The sequence below is a fragment of the Harpia harpyja genome, chromosome 5 (assembly GCF_026419915.1).
Source record: "Harpia harpyja isolate bHarHar1 chromosome 5, bHarHar1 primary haplotype, whole genome shotgun sequence".
Lineage (NCBI taxonomy): Eukaryota > Metazoa > Chordata > Aves > Accipitriformes > Accipitridae > Harpia > Harpia harpyja.
Genome location: NC_068944.1, coordinates 33,618,972 through 33,635,787, shown reverse-complemented (window position 1 = coordinate 33,635,787; position 16,816 = coordinate 33,618,972). Strand labels below are relative to the sequence as shown.

The 16,816-nt window shown below is 40.5% G+C and overlaps 1 protein-coding gene across 2 annotated transcripts; it reads right to left on the bottom strand.

Moving 5' to 3' along the window:
* Positions 1-1,229: 1,229 nt before the first annotated feature.
* PPDPFL (pancreatic progenitor cell differentiation and proliferation factor like) lies at positions 1,230-6,056 on the bottom strand. Of its 2 annotated transcripts, none has more exons than XM_052788355.1 (5): positions 5,928-6,056; positions 5,719-5,815; positions 4,701-4,790; positions 4,510-4,609; positions 1,230-2,137 (listed from the first exon to the last, which is right to left on the bottom strand). In XM_052788355.1, the coding sequence occupies exons 2-5, from the start codon at positions 5,771-5,773 to the stop codon at positions 2,077-2,079; spliced, it is 306 nt and encodes a 101-aa protein (XP_052644315.1). In that variant the 5' UTR covers positions 5,774-5,815; positions 5,928-6,056; the 3' UTR covers positions 1,230-2,076. The 2 variants fall into 2 exon arrangements, with proteins under 2 accessions (XP_052644315.1, XP_052644316.1); XM_052788356.1 differs by lacking the exon at positions 1,230-2,137 and adding an exon at positions 2,631-4,101.
* Between the last annotated feature and the right edge of the window lie 10,760 nt (positions 6,057-16,816).

Genomic DNA, 16,816 nt, shown 5'->3' with positions numbered 1-16,816 from the left:
GCTGACACAGCTAAGAACAGCAACAACTTTTTGAGTGTACAAGCCCCTTTTTTTTTCCTGTTATGAGCTGATCTAATATAAATATCATATCTCTGTCTAGATCATGTCCTGTCATCGTGACTACAAGCACTTTTATAATTCTGTTTTTGAGAAAAAGTCAATAGAGTGTCTCTGAACGTACCATTGAGTATTGTAACTGGGAGCTGAATCTTCTCTTTTGGCCTAGGGTTGGGAAAGTGATTTCTTTCTCCACAGTTTCTGAGAGAGATAGAAGTGGAAAAAAGGAAAAAAGATGCTTTTCCCCTGACTTCCTCCCAATATACTGATCTGATTCTCTTCCCTATTACTGATAGCCTCTTTCTATTACAAACACCTATCTTCCAGTGATTACGTACAGTATATTTCACATCTGCTACTGCCTGAACAGCTTAAAATGGCATATGACAGAGTGCACAACAAGAGAAATCTGACAGAATCCCTCCATCGCTGAAGAGTCAGACAGGACACCGAACATGGTTATGGTCAAAATTTTCACAGTCACCAGCTGCAAGTGCAATAACCTGAGAAATGTTTTGCAAACAACATTAATCCTGGTAGAAATGGCTGAATGAACCCTGCTTGGGTTTCCTTTGCAGAAGAGTTGAGAATTAACAAGAAGAGAGAGTCTGCTTTCAAGAAGAAAGAATGCACAATTAGTTAAGATCATGGAAAAAAGAGGGATTTGCACATTTTTTTAAATATCAGAATGTTGTAATACCACAAACAGAAATGAGCCTTCCAAAGAAGTTACAAAGGAATGCTAAAGCACATTGTTTATGGGAGTCTTAATCACTGCACCTATTAGAAAAAAAAATACTTATTCCTAACAACTCAAATTGAGTTTGATTTGCTGTTTGATTTGCTGACCATTCTTATATTGAAAACCTGTTTCTTAAATGGGTTCATTTATCATTTTTGCTTCTGCAGAAAAGGCTAGTATACCAAAAAAAATCCCATTTCATAGCAATACCTATAGTCTTTACAGGTAATGGTTACTATTGTCCATCCACAATATGTGGTATTGCTTACCTCACCTACGGGCAAGAAAATCCTTGGAAAGAAATGCAACTTTATGGTATTTCTTCCAAACCATGAAAAACGGGAAAAAAATTACTTCATGGTAATGAATTTCTCTCTCTAAATGTGCTCAACAGCAAGATTTCACCCTTCTTGAACCAAAACAAATGACATAAGTTTTATTTTTTATTTTAACTCCTAAAATGGGGTATTACTAGGACCAGTAGATTATGACTCAGGTTTTCTTTTTAGGAAAGAAATAGAAGCCCATTACTGAATATCACCACTATATGTGCATTTGAGAAAAAAAAGTCTTTTTCAAGTCCATCTCTCCATTCCTAACTTGGTGATGATAGCTGGATCTAACTTAGTACTTACATGCTGGTACAAGTCCTGTTTCTGATACTTATTTTTTCCAGATGGATAACAGTATACATTTAACTTCATCAAAATAGATCCCTACCTATAGTCCTTCTAACAGGAAAAAACAGGTTTTTTCTACTACAATTAATCTTTGATCAACCATTTGTACCTGTCTTACCCAGATAGGTATTAAAATCATATTATTTTCCTGTTTTTCTTATTCCAAGCTGCATTTAAGCCATACAATATAGTTTCCCCATCATATTTCTCTCAGCTTCTCTTTAAATCATTTAAATTTTCGCTTTTCCCCCCACAAAGTCACATTATATTGACATTTAATTCAAGAAAATTGATGTTTCCTTATTACCATGATGTAACAAAATGCAGCCCTTTGACAGCAAGCATTTTAATGTCCTATTTACCCATATCCTCTCAGGAGTTTGTCATAGCAACACTGGATGTTATTTAATAGAGTTGATTCATTGCAGGGTAACTATACTTTGAAGAACTGGCACAAATAACTATGAGTTGACGGTGCTGCTGCTCCAATGCTGAGCTGATCACAATAAGAGATGATAGGGATGGTGTTGAGGGCACCTCTCCAGAACAGTTTTCCATCACCCTGATGCCATTACAAAAACAACTAGTTGACAGGGGCTAAGCAGATGAATGCAAACAATATGCAGTCCCCCTCCTCTTGTTCTTCCAGCCTTTCCCCCTAAAAAAAAAAAAAAAAAGTGGCTTTGGTGTGGGGGTTTTTGTGGGTCTTAACAGCTTATCAGCTCTTTCAGCATGTTCTGCACCCCACTTTCTGACTATATAGGGACAGAAGCAGCTTAAGCTTAGCGAGCAATATGGAAGCTTGTCACTGTACTTTTCCACAGTGTTTCTGAATCCTGCATTTCTCACATACAATACGGGCTACAGCATTTCTTTCTTCTATGGCTTCAAGCATCTTCAAAAAGAGATACAATCACTTTCTTGCAACTAGCAAGTCTTTCTTTTTCCCTTCCTTTACAACATGATGTTATAGAAAAAGGTGTTAAGGTCTTTTTCCTAGCTTACATGCTACCATTCCTTTTTCACCTCACATCAGACTTTAAAGTGACTAAAGGAAGAATGTGACACACAACACAAAGACTGCTGTGGGTGTTTTAAATTTCACTAATACTTCACACAAACAAATGAGGCAAAAAATAAGTCAGACCAAATACTGATTAAATCTTTATTAATAAAAAAATTTTAGTATAAAAAAATAGTTCATTCTGTACACTTAGAGAAAGGACAAAGATGAAACTACATAATAGCAGTAAAGTAAGATGCATAACAAGTCAATTTAAAGATTCCTAAACCTATGTTTTCAGAATTGTATTCTTTTCTGTTGTCATGTGCCATGCACTTACTGTCTCCACCAAAACTGTAAGCTTCCTGAAGCAGTCACTTGATACACGCTGGAGTTATGCATAACTAACAACCATTAATGTAGCCAACACTTTTCATCATAGATTAATGTTTGCTATTGTTAGTTCCTCTGGTAACGGACAAAGGCCAGGTAGCTTTACTGATAGTACATCAAAAAGTTGCATAGATAATTTACAGAAATGATATAATCCAGCCAAACACTTGTTATTTTCTATGACCTCTGATGCATTTCAGTCACACCCAGTAGAACAAACAATCTGATGTACTGCTTTGCAATGCTGAAGACCAAATGAAGCTATGTTACAGTATTATTCAAGAGCATGAATTATGGCAAAGGTAGACTTGGTTAATAATATTAATGCGATTACTTTGAGTTGAACACTTTGCCAGGTCTAGCACATAACTAAGCTGACAGACAGCAGTGAATATTGATAGGATTAGTCACTTGAGAACAAGCAGCTCTTTAAACTACAGCAAAGCAGATGAGAGTAATCTGAAACAGAGCTAGGAGTATCAACTCTGATTAAGGTTGCTCTTCTGCTTGGAAGTTGTCAGTGTCCATTAGGATTACTGGTTTCTTGTCTATCTCTTCTATTCTGTCCTCAAATACCAACATATGTAGATATGAATGGAAGTTGTACCTGGGTATTTAAGGTTCGGATCTATGCACCCTGCTTCAGCAAAGAGACCAAACTAATTACTGTTTCTTGGTGTAATCAGGCTTTCTAAAAGCAAAGCTATTAACAAGCATTCTTGTAAACTTAATCCCTGTAACTGGTACACAAATACTTGATAGAAAACATGTACCATATAGCAGTCCTGCTCTGGACTATATACCCGAATCTTGTTTACATCGGTGTGACTGCCTATAGAGCTGATAAGAGTATCACCTACTGCAAAGTCATTCAGTACATAAGCTTCTCCTAAACCTACAATATCTTACTTTTACTGTCATTTTTCTCTAACTATCCAAGTAAGTCATCAGGATATTTAATCCTGGTAACTTCCATTAGAGAGACATCTCAAATTATAGCAACTCTGTAATGAACAAGGTAGGCCATGGACATGTTCATTAAGCAATATCATTTAAGCTACTGACAAATATTTTGAAAACACACTTTTCCACTCTCCTAAAGGTTTTGTTTTCTTCTTGCAGCTGAACCCAGACATTAGGAAGATCCCAAGCCTCTTGGAAAAACAAGTCTGTCTGTAGTATCCCAGTTAGTAAAGCCAGCACGCTGTCCTATTCAACGGTTGGTACTGCAGAAATGTATATAAAAAAAGATTATGAGTAGAATTATCATTATATTTTCCTCAGAGATATTTATCTGCTTAAGTATTTTTGAATGCACTCATATCAGTTTTTTAACATAAAGTAAAATGGGTAAACTGCATAAATGGGTGTGCAAGTGCTATAGGTAGAGGATTAAATAAATATCACTATAAATGTAGAACAGTAATAGTCACTAGCACCTGCTTAATGTGAAGTAGCATATGAGTTCATTTATTAAAACAAAAACATGGGAAGCTTCTATAGCTGTATACTTCCAGTATCTTTTATTTAAGTCATCAAAATAGCATTGCACCTGCCAGATTGTTTTAGCTGATGATAACCTGTTCAGTAACACTTTTACCAAAAGGAAAATGGAATGTAAAAACAGGACTCACCTGCTTGCTGATAGTGTTTTTCTGCCAACAGTTGGTGGAGATGGTTCACTATGGAAAAAGCTTTTTATCCACCAACATTTGTCAATTAACTCAGGTAACCCTGCCAAACGAGGAAAAGCCCACACCATTAGACACTGGCTGAATTACAAACAGGCAAAACTAGAAGACTGTTTGAAAGAAGGGAACAATACCATGAAATGTTTTGTCCTGGTCTGTAATGTTCGCAGCATCCGAACAGCAGGAGGAGCTGGAAGAAACACTCGATTCCGAGTTCTGTCTTGCTGTTCATGGAAAACAGAGACACACATAATGAAAAAAAATGCATTGAGAGAGTACACTATTCCTATACCAAGAATTTTCAGACCTGCTGCTATCTTGGAGGAAACAATCTAAAAGATAAGTTTACTTAGCTACAAAGTATAACTTCTATATCATATACACCGTTCTACTACAGTTGTTTATGTAAAAGCTTTTATATAAAAGTTGATGTCTCTGTCTATCTACTCTTCACTTAAAAGCATAGAGACCTGTTTGCATAGCTTTCATTGAAATCAGTGACAAATCTTATGATCACGTACACTGCTATCAAAACAAAGGAGTCTATTCTTGAACATTCAAATCCAAAACAACCTAATAGCTATACTTCCCACTGTGATACAATTAAATGCTATACTTGCACTACAGTGTCCATCCTGTACAGAGGGATCCTCATACACCAGATGTGCTCTCAAACCAGTGACTATTTAGTGACATATTTAGAAACAAAAACGTGAGTTGATTTTGTGTTCTCCCTAAGCCTGCAAAGTAAATGCAAAGTACAGCTAGAAGCCAGGACTTGCTGGGCTAACACTTTTTCTATGTCATATTTTATAATTAAAAAAAATGATATTACATATCCCTAATGAACAATTCTAAATAGGAGGAAAAAAGGTAGATGAATAACCAGAAGCAGATGCTCATTAAAACTGAAGTTCCTTGATATAATGAAAAACTCTCCGAGCAATTAAAAACTCCCAGGCAAAGACACCCTTTTGCCTCCAGCTCATGCAGACATCACCAGAAACACTTTCTGACTTCTCCTGAGGGGCAACAATCCGGACATCTCCTCGGGAGAGGCTCGGGGGGCTCAGCCTCCCTCCTCCAGAGGAGCCCCCCGGGCTGGGGGGGCTGGGGGGGGGGGGGCAGCTCCCGGCCCCCCTGAGCACTTACTTCTATAGTACTGGTTCTTGGCCAGGAGGCAGCCGGCGGAGGGTACCGAGGCCATGGCAGCGGCACGACGGGGAAACCGCCTCTCTCCGGGAGGAGCCTGCAGGAGGAACGACGCGCTTTACCGGGGCAGGGGGGCCGCGCCCGGCGGAGGAGAGCGGACCGTCGCCCCCGGCCCACCGCCGCAGCGGCCCCCCGGTCCGGCGGCTCACCTGCGTCGCCCAGGGAAAGCAGCCGTCGGCAGGGAGCGAGGAAGGGAGGAACGAGGCCGCGCTCCCCTCCGCAGCGAGTGCCGCCAGCACCCCGGGCCGCCCCTATATGGGCCGCGGCGGCCCGCGGCGGGCGGCCCGCCCCGGGGGCGGTGGGGCGGGACGGGACGGGACGGGACGGGACGGGACGGGAGGGAGCCAGCCAGCCAGCCAGCCCCCGGGCAGCCTGCCGCTCAGCCCCGGCCCGGCCCGGCCCGGCCCTGCCTGGGAGAGCCCGCGGCGGCCCCCGAGTGCCCGTCCTGGTCCCCTCGGTCCCTCTTCCCGGGTGTCATCTCTGAGCCCTTTTCTGGAGTGCATGAAGCGGGGACTAACGGCGGCTGCGTTGGTTGTTCTCTGCCCTGCGGGGAAGGGGAAGAGGGGGACTAAGCAGAGAGGGACCCGTTTCAGTAGAGATTTTTATTTTGTTTATAAATATGCGCATTACTATGCACATACACTAGAGAAGCTGAAGTCACAGGAACGTTCTCCACTCTCACTGTAGTAAGCGAAACCCGTGATCATCTAAAGTCTTGGTAAAGTTAGAACTGAGTCCCAGATAGATCACCAAGTAAGTTTTTTCTTCCCATAGATAAATGCTTAACTCTCTTTAAATTGTTGTAATCCTAGCTCATGGCCAAACTTGTCCTACAGTGTTTTTCCTCGCCTTTCAGAATTGTCAACAGAAAAAGTAACAAACGGGCTTGGCTATTTGAATTGCTCCTGCTCCACAAGGAAATGTTTTATCATTGTTTTTCCTAGCAGCAGTTGGGGTAAGAGCACAGCCATGTGTGGTGTGTGATACCATGTTACTGCAACATATCTAACTGCTTGGTAGCGCACTCTATCTCAAATGCTAAGAACATAGTTCATAATAGCTCCTAGCATATTCGTAAGGATGTAACTCGTACTGCAGGGAAACTGCCTGTAAAATAATACTCATACAGCAGTTGTAACAGATGAGCATAGTGCATTTTCCCGGGCCTTTTTATCGACCTGATGTCAGAGTCTTCACAACGTGGTGGTCTTTCCTGAGCAAAACTTGAAGGCTCACCTTTGTGAAATCTGCAAGATTGACACAGAAAATAGGTTGCAGCTCGGTTGGTACCAAGCACTAGCACTAGTTACCCTGTATGTTTCTCTTGTTATGTAAAAAATCACTGTTGGAGTAGAAAATTTTACAGATTTCTTGATACCTCATTCACAGTGTATGTCCCTACCCACTGTTGCAGCTCCTTGTTTATGGATACATAAATGTAACTGAACTATTAGCTCATTTTATCCATCACCTCTTTTCCTGTCTTAATAATGAATTTCCATTTTGAGGCTTGTTCTGTTTGTGGGCAATAAACTTCTGCACTACCCCATTTGTTTTTGTCACCATAAATGCCCTCACACTGGGCACTCTCTTGAATTGTCAGATCCATTCCTGAAAGATGGGAAGCTTCTCCCCAGAAAGCCGTCGGAAGTGCTCCTCTTGGGCCATGAGGGTGGGCATTTAGAGTGATAGCACTGTATCCTAGACAGAGCTAGTAACATTATGATTTATTGTATCTGCCATTCTCTTTCAGCTTTAAGATCCTGTTTTAATCTACTCATAACTTTGTCAAGGACACGACTATGTCAGAAAAACTGTTTAGGCTCTAACATGCCCATGGTCTGGCCATTGTATTTAGCACGAAAGCAGACATAAGTGGTTCTCTTGCAATCCCCATGAATATCCATCCATATTGGAGCCATACCAAAACACTCAGGAGCTGGGGAACACCAGGTCTGTGAAACTTTAAATTGCTTCACTGCTGCATGTGTATTATTTTACTATATCATTTAGGGTACATGGTCATTTACCAATTTTGTTCTGGAGCCCTGTTTCATGCATTGCACTGGAATAGGAAGTACTTATTTAATGAGAAGTTTTCCACCACTTCTCCCACTCAATCTGGCATTATGTCCTACCTATTGTATTTTCTTCAAGTAATGCTCTGAACTACAGATTTCGCCAGTGTTTTTTCTTCCATGGATATTTTGTAAGAGTGCTTCCAAAATACTAGCACATTTATTTTCAAGCATTGCTACAAAACCAAGGCATGCTATTATCTTCAGTTAAAAAGTGAGAATTCTGAGATCCAAAGGAGCTAAGATAAAAGAAGCCACAAAGCTTAGGTGTCTCATATGAAAGCAGTCTAGGACTTTATTTTTTTATAACTATTTAGCACTATGCCACACTTCATTTACCCACTTATAGCTCTCATTCATTTTAGATACAGATTAAAGTACTCAGCACGTTGATAAATCAGATTCTCATTAGACAATGAAAAAATTGGTTAGTGGCCACCTATAATAAATGCAAGTAACTCGCATAGCATCAATTACAAACTCAGGACCAAGGTTATAATTTAGCTTTCAAGACAGCGGTCAATTGCCTTAACCACTGACCTGTTCTTTTCTGCCTGGAAGCCTTTGCTGCATTCACTACTCAACCTCTGTCACAAACATGCAAGAAGTCCTACTAAATGCACTCTATAATCTCTCTAACTTCACAAGCTCAGTTCATATCCATGCTTCCTGCCAAAAGAGGCAGGAGGCCTATGAAATAAATAGTACATAAACCCCAATTTTATAAAAATGCATTTACAGAAGGAACATTTTCAGCCTTTTGGCTGACTGATATTGTGACCTTAACAACAGTGTTCATTTTTCATTTGTGTGTGCATAACTATAAAATGGGCAAAACACTGAATGATGTATCATCCCATGAATCATGGATACTTATCAAAAGTATAACTTAAATTTAAAAATGAAATCAGTATGACCTGTTAAATGAATAAATCTCCCACCTAATCCTTCCGGGATTACCTGGTATAACCCTTTTTTAGACATTAAAAGTAAAACATGTCAGTCACAACAACAAAAACAAAAGAACAGTCTATATTGGGCTTCACCTTGAAGCTGACCTGTTAATTATTCACTAGACAAGGTTTATCTAATAAACTTAGCTACTCTTTCAGTTCTTGGAATATCTGTGAGCATGATGCCAATCTTTCTGGGGACTTGTTTTGGGTGTTTTCTTCCATGCAATTTTGTGACCGTTTTTTTACTTTTCCATGTTACTTAACCTTGTGGAACAGTAGTGTGCCATTGGAAATTGTACAGTGTTGTTTCATGGCTGTGTCCTTTGACTGATTGTAGCAGTACTCTGACATTAATGCTTAGAGAGATGTGCACAATTTTAGTGAAAACGTCTTTCCACATGCATATGCAGAAAGGTACTTTTGGCACCTGAGGGTAGAGTATTCCCTCCTCCCAAGCGTCTGGAAGAGCAGATTTTGCACATTTTCATTGCCCAGTCTTATTGTCCATCCGCAATTAACATTTCAGTCAAATTTTGTACAGAAAGTATAAATCACTCATTTGAAGGGAGTTGTGTCTTAATTTGACAGTATGACTCTCCATGAGAAGACTGAACTTCCCTGGGTAGTATTTTGTAATGGGTGTATTAACATTTTCACAAAAATTTCAGAAATGTTTCCTTCATGCATCTTTCAGTAACTAATTATTAGCTGTCTTAAGAATTTTTTTTGCATATTTGTTCTGTTAAATTTTGAAAGGAGTCTGTAGAAAGAGGCTTGCATTAAAGAAATTAGGTAGCTCCATGATGTAAAGTAACAAACCTTTGCTATGCAAAAATTAATTATCAAAATTTGGTTTGTTAGCTACTTCCAAGGACCAGTGTCATCACTTACCTTTTTCATTCGTTTTCCTCTTCAAATATTCCTCCAAGCCAGACAGCTCAACAGGAATGTGGGGCTCATCTATCAAAACCAAGAGGATTTGAGGAATTGATGAAGAATTAAATGGCAGTGTGCAAGATGGCAGGGGAGTGGAAATTTATATTGTATGTAGCCTGAAAAGAGACACAGGGCCATAGAGCTGCTGGGGAGAGCCTGAGCACAGAAGGGACAAAAAAAACCTTTCTCTTTATCACTGCAGTGTGTGGTACTACTGCAAATCTTCAGCTTTGTAGTAATGACCACTCCCAGTAGTGAAGTGATTGCTTACTGACAGTTCTGGCACTTTTAAAATTATTATTATTTTTCTTAATCCTTACTACAAATGTGAATGGAATACTCTGAAAAAAAATTTAATAAAGAGAAAAAGATTTTTTTTTTAAATTTTTATTCCTGACCATTTAAGATATCAGATGAGATGACACTGAAAGTGAAGGGTAACTACTGAAGTCTAGACTCCATGCAGCATGCCTCTGAATGATGCACATTGCCTGAAGTGTCAGCAAAAGTAGGGAAAACACATATTTTGACCTATAAACTGCACTGCCAAAATACTGGAAAAGACTATATGCATTGCTAAATTGTTAGCAGAACTTTGCGCACTTACAGTTAAGTATATCAAGTTTTCAAAAGCTAACAGTTACAAGTTTCTCTTCATTCAGTTCCATGTCCTGTGTAGCACTACACCATAAGAAAACAAAGACATTTTAATGTGTGTCATTTTAGCTGTATTTTAGCATTTAATTGAAACACATTTTTCTTTGGCTTCAGATACAAGCAGCTGCACAGGTTTGATAAATTTTTTCCAGCAAGCGACATCTTTTACTTCTTTCTAAAGAGACGTGAATACTTGGGCTTTTTGTTACTTTTGTCTTTCAAGTATTCCAAAGAAGAAGCCTTAAGGTTCCAGCATGGCCAAATATAGGGGTTATACATTGTATTGCTACAAAATAGAATATGTAACTGAATGGAATTTAACTGAATAAAGCAAAATTGAATCATAGGCATGTTTATATACCCTTTTAATATGTCCCTGGAGATTGACCGATCTATATAGATGAGAAGAGTTGGCTTGTTATTCAATTTCACATCCAGTACAGAGATGCAGGGCCAAAACCATGCATATTTTACTATCCTTGTCTATTTTGGTTCAAATAAACATTTTATTGTGCAGCATCGACTTTTTCCAATTGCTGTAAACAGTACTGTGCATCTTGATGCACACACACAGATTTTGCTCTTATTCACTTCTGTACCTACACTCTCTCTGTGCTTGCAAGTAGCATGGACTCAGCCTCACCAGACTGAACAGAGCCTGACACCTCTGCAGCTCTGAAAAGGCATCTTAGAAGGTGCTTATAGCCTAGCATGCCCCACAGTGTATAGACAGCATTCCTCAGCAGTGAGATATGACACCCTTGGCATCTTCATTTCTTGGCTAGTTGCTCTGTCACCAGGCCAGATGCTCAAAATGGAGCAGCATGAGGTGCAAAAGGAATCAAGGAGCTTGTGAACAAGAAGCACATATTCATAATTTTGCAGCTGGAAAATTTCCCATTAAACTAGCAACAGAGTTGGCCCAGGCCAGCATCCACCACATCACAGACCAGAACTGTTTCAAATTTAAGAAGCCAAAGATAGTATACTTGTGCAACTGGGTTAGAACCAACTGTCAGGACAGGTTATATCATGAAGGTGTGTAGGAGCCCTACACAGTGAGGTGGCTATGCCCTGAAGTCAAGTGATCTATGGTGTCTTTGATGAGGCGTCACTCTAATCTGCCTTGACCCTGCCCCATTTCCTGAACCCCAGTGCTAACATCATACTGTGTATAGTGAGGGTGGTTAGGATGCTGGAGAAGTGTCCACCTGCCAGGTCACATCAGAATAACCTACAGCCCAGCCCATACAACTGTCTGATGTTGAAAGACCTGTCCGAAATTGTTCATACACAAGCTTCTGGGAAGGAACCAAACTTTAAAGCATACACTGCTGCAGGAGTTTGCTGCAATGAGTGGGAGCTCACACCTAGGAAAAAGAAAAATTGCAGTTGCCTTAGCTCTACGTAAGTCACAAATGTCCACTGATTTAGTGAAAGCCATGTTATCAGGAAAACCAAGTAGCCCCACATAGATGGCTCATTCTTCTACCATCTTGTTCTCCTTCATAGCACTTGTGTCTCCTCTGAAGCCACTATGTAGTAAACACACACAGCATGTCCTTGTATGTCTCGATCTACTCTGTTGCAATCAACACATCCAGTATGTCATTATATGTCTCAGACACCTGCTCCATTTTCTACAGGTACACCTGAAGCAACATGAAAGTCTTAATCCACTCACAAATCAGACCAGCCTGCAGAGAGGCACAGTGGAAGAACACTGACAGCGTAGGACTTCTCACGCAATGATATCAGGCCAGATCCTCAGTTCATTATGATTGTTATTTCCTTCTTCTCCCACACTTTAACCAGTTGGCCTCAAAAGTGCAAACTTCATTAGCACTGACCAGGGACTCTGCCATTTTTTCTAGACTTGCACACACTTAGAGTTTGACTGTACTAGTAGTTTAAATATGCTTGGGACCATTCTTTGGCCCTGAAGACAATGGGTATGGAATGGCCTATATCCACACTGTTTTATACTGCAAAATAATATAGTTACATCCAAAATGGTCTGTGAAGAACTGTCTCTTGTTTATGTTAAATCCCAAGCTGCCTGGGAATTTTTTGGGAGGGAGCCAGGGAAAACCCTAAGCCATTCCAGGACCTTTTTAATAGTATGGACGATCTTGTTCAGTTCCCTGACAGGGTTCCCTGGCATTAACTTAAGGATTAGCACATCACTGGTGCCTGGTATAAGAGGTCCAGAGCCCAATAAGCTCTCAAACAAGTGAGTCTCTCCTAGGCATCCATTTGCAAACTTACCAGGTTTAACATTAGGGTGTAGGTGGCTAATTAGGGTCCAGTTATTGCATCTCTTTAGATCTTAATGAATCTAATGTGGTTACTGTTTCCATCTCCACAGATGCTGCTGGTGGGAAGTGTCTTTTGATCAGGCTGCTGCAAAACTGCCTCTACACCCCCAGTGCCAAGTCTTCTAGCACAGCAAGAGCTGGCGCACAGTCCTATTCAGACAACTAGGGAGGGCTTTCTGCCTGAAATATGCAACATTTCAGCAATGCAAAAATAGAGAATAGGCACTGCCAATCCCTGTTTCTGTGACAACCTAGGAGCAAAAAGGAGAGAAGAGCCAGACAACCAACTTCTTTGGGAGACCATTAGTCCCAGTCTCAGTCTGACTTGACACCGTCGCTGAGCCTCTAGGCATGACATACAGACACTGCACTTTAAGTTGGCTCCATGAAAAAGCAAAGGTAGCCAAGTTGGGCACCTCTCAAGGTAAAAATGCCCGGCATCCCAGCAGAATTTACTCCAACCACAAACTCATCTCACTGACAGTGAAGGCATAGTTGGCAGCATTTGCTGGAGCTGAGGGAAGAAGATGAGGAGTTTCTTCAGGTCCCCTTGTCTACACATCCTCATGTTTATGTCTGGGAACCCTTTGTGACATGATTTGTGTGTTATTTGCTATTACAGGTTGTGTTTGGCTACGTACTGTGCATCTTATCTGCATGCTTTTGCTTTGCTATCTTGTTTTGCTTTTCCAGGTTTGTTTTTGATCTTTAAATTTGTTCTCCCTTTTCCTGTTTGAATAAACATGTTTTAACTGTTAAAGGTATGTTGATCTCTTTTGTTTTTCAAAGTAATTCTAGGGCTCCTAAGGCTTCACCTGCTTGCATGCCCAACTGCTGCAAGGCAGCACAGCCAGCTCCTGTGGAGTTCAGGGTCCAAAACTAGAAGACAGCATAAAGAGCAGAGAGAGGAACTCTGAGAGGATGAGAAAAGCTTTTAGAAAAAGAGAAAGCAATGTAGTCCCAGATAGACACTGTTTGTGAACTGAAAACTTTGCTTTAACAGTCAAAGGTATCCTGTTCAGATATGCCAGACCCCAAGATCTGAAGGTCACAGCTTTTGATTAGACTAAAGGGAGAATAACCCTCTTTCTGTTCAAGACAGGAAAAAGTTACAATTCATAGAATCATAGAATAGTTTGGGTTGGAAGGGACCTTTAAAAGCCATCTAGTCCAATGTCCATGCAATGAGCAGGGACATCTTCAACTAGATCAGGTTGCTCAAAGCCCCGTCCAGCCTGACCTTGAATGTTTCCAGGGATGGGGCATCTACCACCTCTCTGGGCAACCTGTTCCAGTGTTTCACCATTCTCATCGTAAAAAAATTCTTCTTTATATCTAGTCTGAACCTACCTTCTTTAAGTTTAAAACCATTACCCTGATTCAAAGAAACTAACTCAATAGTTTGATTAACTATTAAGTAGGTATTCTTTATTGGCAGCACTGGATGCACGGGGGATTGTTCCACCTATCGTGCACACCGTTGGGCCTAATTGTGCAGGTTAAGTACATGTTCTACATACATATTCACTAGATTTCTGAGAAATGTTATACATATTCATTAGTTTTCTGGGAAACTATTAGCATATGCAAATGTCCTTTATGCAGGCGCATTGAAGGTCTCTGGTGGTCTTCAGGAGTCCTCTGGTGGTCTTCCATAGTCTTCCTCACTTGTCCGCTATTTGACCCTCCTCAGGTGATTCTGCGCAGTATGGTCCTTTACATGTTTTGATACCTCAGTGTTTGTTAGTGCTCCTATTATCTAAGTTTTCATTAGTAGTTTAGAACCATATGGCTAGTTTAAGCTAAATTATCTACAAGGACGAGAACAAAGGCAGGAGTTGTTATCTTTTCCAGCCCTATCTATTCAAGCAAGGCCTCTACTTGTGCCTTCTTAACAAGATCGTAAGTTCATCAAACATTTAATTAAGTTTTGTGATTGCTCATGGTTCCTTCTTGCTCATCACTCCCAAGTGCCAGTCTCTGACAGGCTTAATCCTTGACAAACACCAGTCCTTGGTATGTAAAGTTACAGAGAGACAATCATTAAGCAATAAGCAGTTCGTTCTCTATATCAACCCCTTGTCCTTGGCTTTCCAGGCTGCAAGTTCACATTGCCAGCTCATGTCCAGCTTTTCATCCACCAGTACCCCCAAGTCCTCTGCCGGGCTGCTCTCAATCCCTTCATCCCCAGCCTGTATTGATACTGGGGGTTGCCCTGATCCAGGTGTAGGACCTTGCCCTTGGCGTTGTTGAACCTCATGAAGTTCACATAGGCCCAATTCTCGAGCTAGTCCAGGTCCCTCTGGATGGCATCCCATCCCTCAGGCATGTCAACTGCATCACTCAGCTTGGTGTCACCTGCAGGCTCCTCCCTGGTGAAATGTATTAGTGGGAGAAGAAGGAATTTAGCCACCAATCTTGGTTTGCCTAGTTCTTTCATGGGCACATAGATAGCCATGAGGGAAGAATCCTAATTGCAGGTTTTAGCTTTCTTGCTGGCAAATCCAGAGTAACCATAAAGGACAGGGCCTCTTCTTTCCAATGTGCTTCATGGTCCCAGCGTGTGCATGAGGCAGACAAGTTAGTAAGCATATTACCAAAGTCTGCATTGAAAACGCACAAACACCCCACCAAAGTATATTGTGGATGCAATTGGTTGGTCTGTATCAGGATCCACTGTTTGCAGGCCACAAGCCTTGGGAACCTGAGGTCATATTCACTGCTACTAAAACTAAAGCAGTATAGTTACAGGTTTAAAACACTGTAAATACAGATTTACAATCCTAGAAACACAGAAGAGGAAATGAAAGAATGGCAAATGGTCCTTTAATCCAGAGTTTCTTAATCTGTAGGACATGCTTTACAAAGGCACTAACAAAAACTTTTCTTACCCTAGAGCTATGTTCTGTAATGAGTCTTAACGAGATGCTAATTAACTCTAAATAGGACCAATTCAGTTGAGATGTGTTGCTCCAGTCCTCTGCCTCTTATAGCAGGATCAACACTGACAGATGTTTGTCTACTTACTGAGACACTGAATCATGTCAAGTTTGATGTAGAATCATAGACACGGATGTTTAGACTGATGTGCTGCTGGTGGAGGGGATCTCCTTCAGGTAACTGGGAGGCTGACCACACTCTGCTAAATGCTACAGGTGCCTCTCCTCAGAGTGACTAGACTGTGCTTCCAGAAGACTCGATTCTGCATACAGCTGCTTGACACAAAACACCTGGGTCCTTGACCATTCTATTTTATAGTTTAAAACATTCTCAGCCTTGCAGAAGTTTAATCCATTTCTCTCTGACAAATAAGAACTGAGGTCTACTCGCAGCCTTGCGATTTCAGTAACACAAGTATACTTGTAGTATAATTTTATTGATCAGGTTCATAGTAGGTTTTCTTAGCAAATGCCAATATGGAAAAACCAAACTTAGGCAAGGGTCTAAAGAATAGACTCAATAGTGTAGTCAAAGTTTTACACAGCTAAATTAAGTTTTCCTATTTATTTTCATTTGGTCAATGTTCTACCTACTTATCACTAAATCTGGTATAAAGGGTTGAGTTTAGTCACTTTCTGATTTACCAGTGAGAAGAATGATAGGCATTTTCTCATTTACCTTCATACCACTGAAGTACAATGGTTGTAAAATGGTTTTAAAAGGGTCAGTCTCAGCTATGAGGAGTCTGATCAGACAGAAAGTGCACAGCCTATTTCCCTCGCCCTGCTTAAGTGCAAGTTGTTCCTCCATTTTGCTTGCAATGCAATTAAATTAAGTTAACTGCAAGTTTCTGGAGTGAATTCAAGTCCAACAGATCCTTTATAAATTTGGAAATGGAAAGCATTTCACACTCTATGTGAAAGTTGACTTTTGGCAGAATACTGGAATTGGCAGCAATGGAAAAGGTACACTAAAATATTATGTATGAGATCACAGACTAGGATTACTAGTAATTTGTTCCCTCCATCCCTCCTCCTGTTTCCTATCCTCTCGTATCTGTGACAGTCCAATCTACTGTCTTTGAAGAATTTTGTTGAGAAAAACAGGAGTTATAGAAGACCACCAAATTATAGAAGACCACCAAAACTGCTTA

Coding starts and splice junctions, on each gene's coding strand:
- PPDPFL (XM_052788355.1), bottom strand. CDS start 5,773: ATGGCCTCGGTACCCTCCGCCGGCTGCCTCCTGGCCAAGAACCAGTAC. Junction 4,791..5,718: donor CAAGAACCAGTACTATAGAA/GTAAGTGCTCAG, acceptor TTCCATGAACAG/CAAGACAGAACTCGGAATCG. Junction 4,610..4,700: donor CCAGGACAAAACATTTCATG/GTATTGTTCCCT, acceptor CTCGTTTGGCAG/GGTTACCTGAGTTAATTGAC.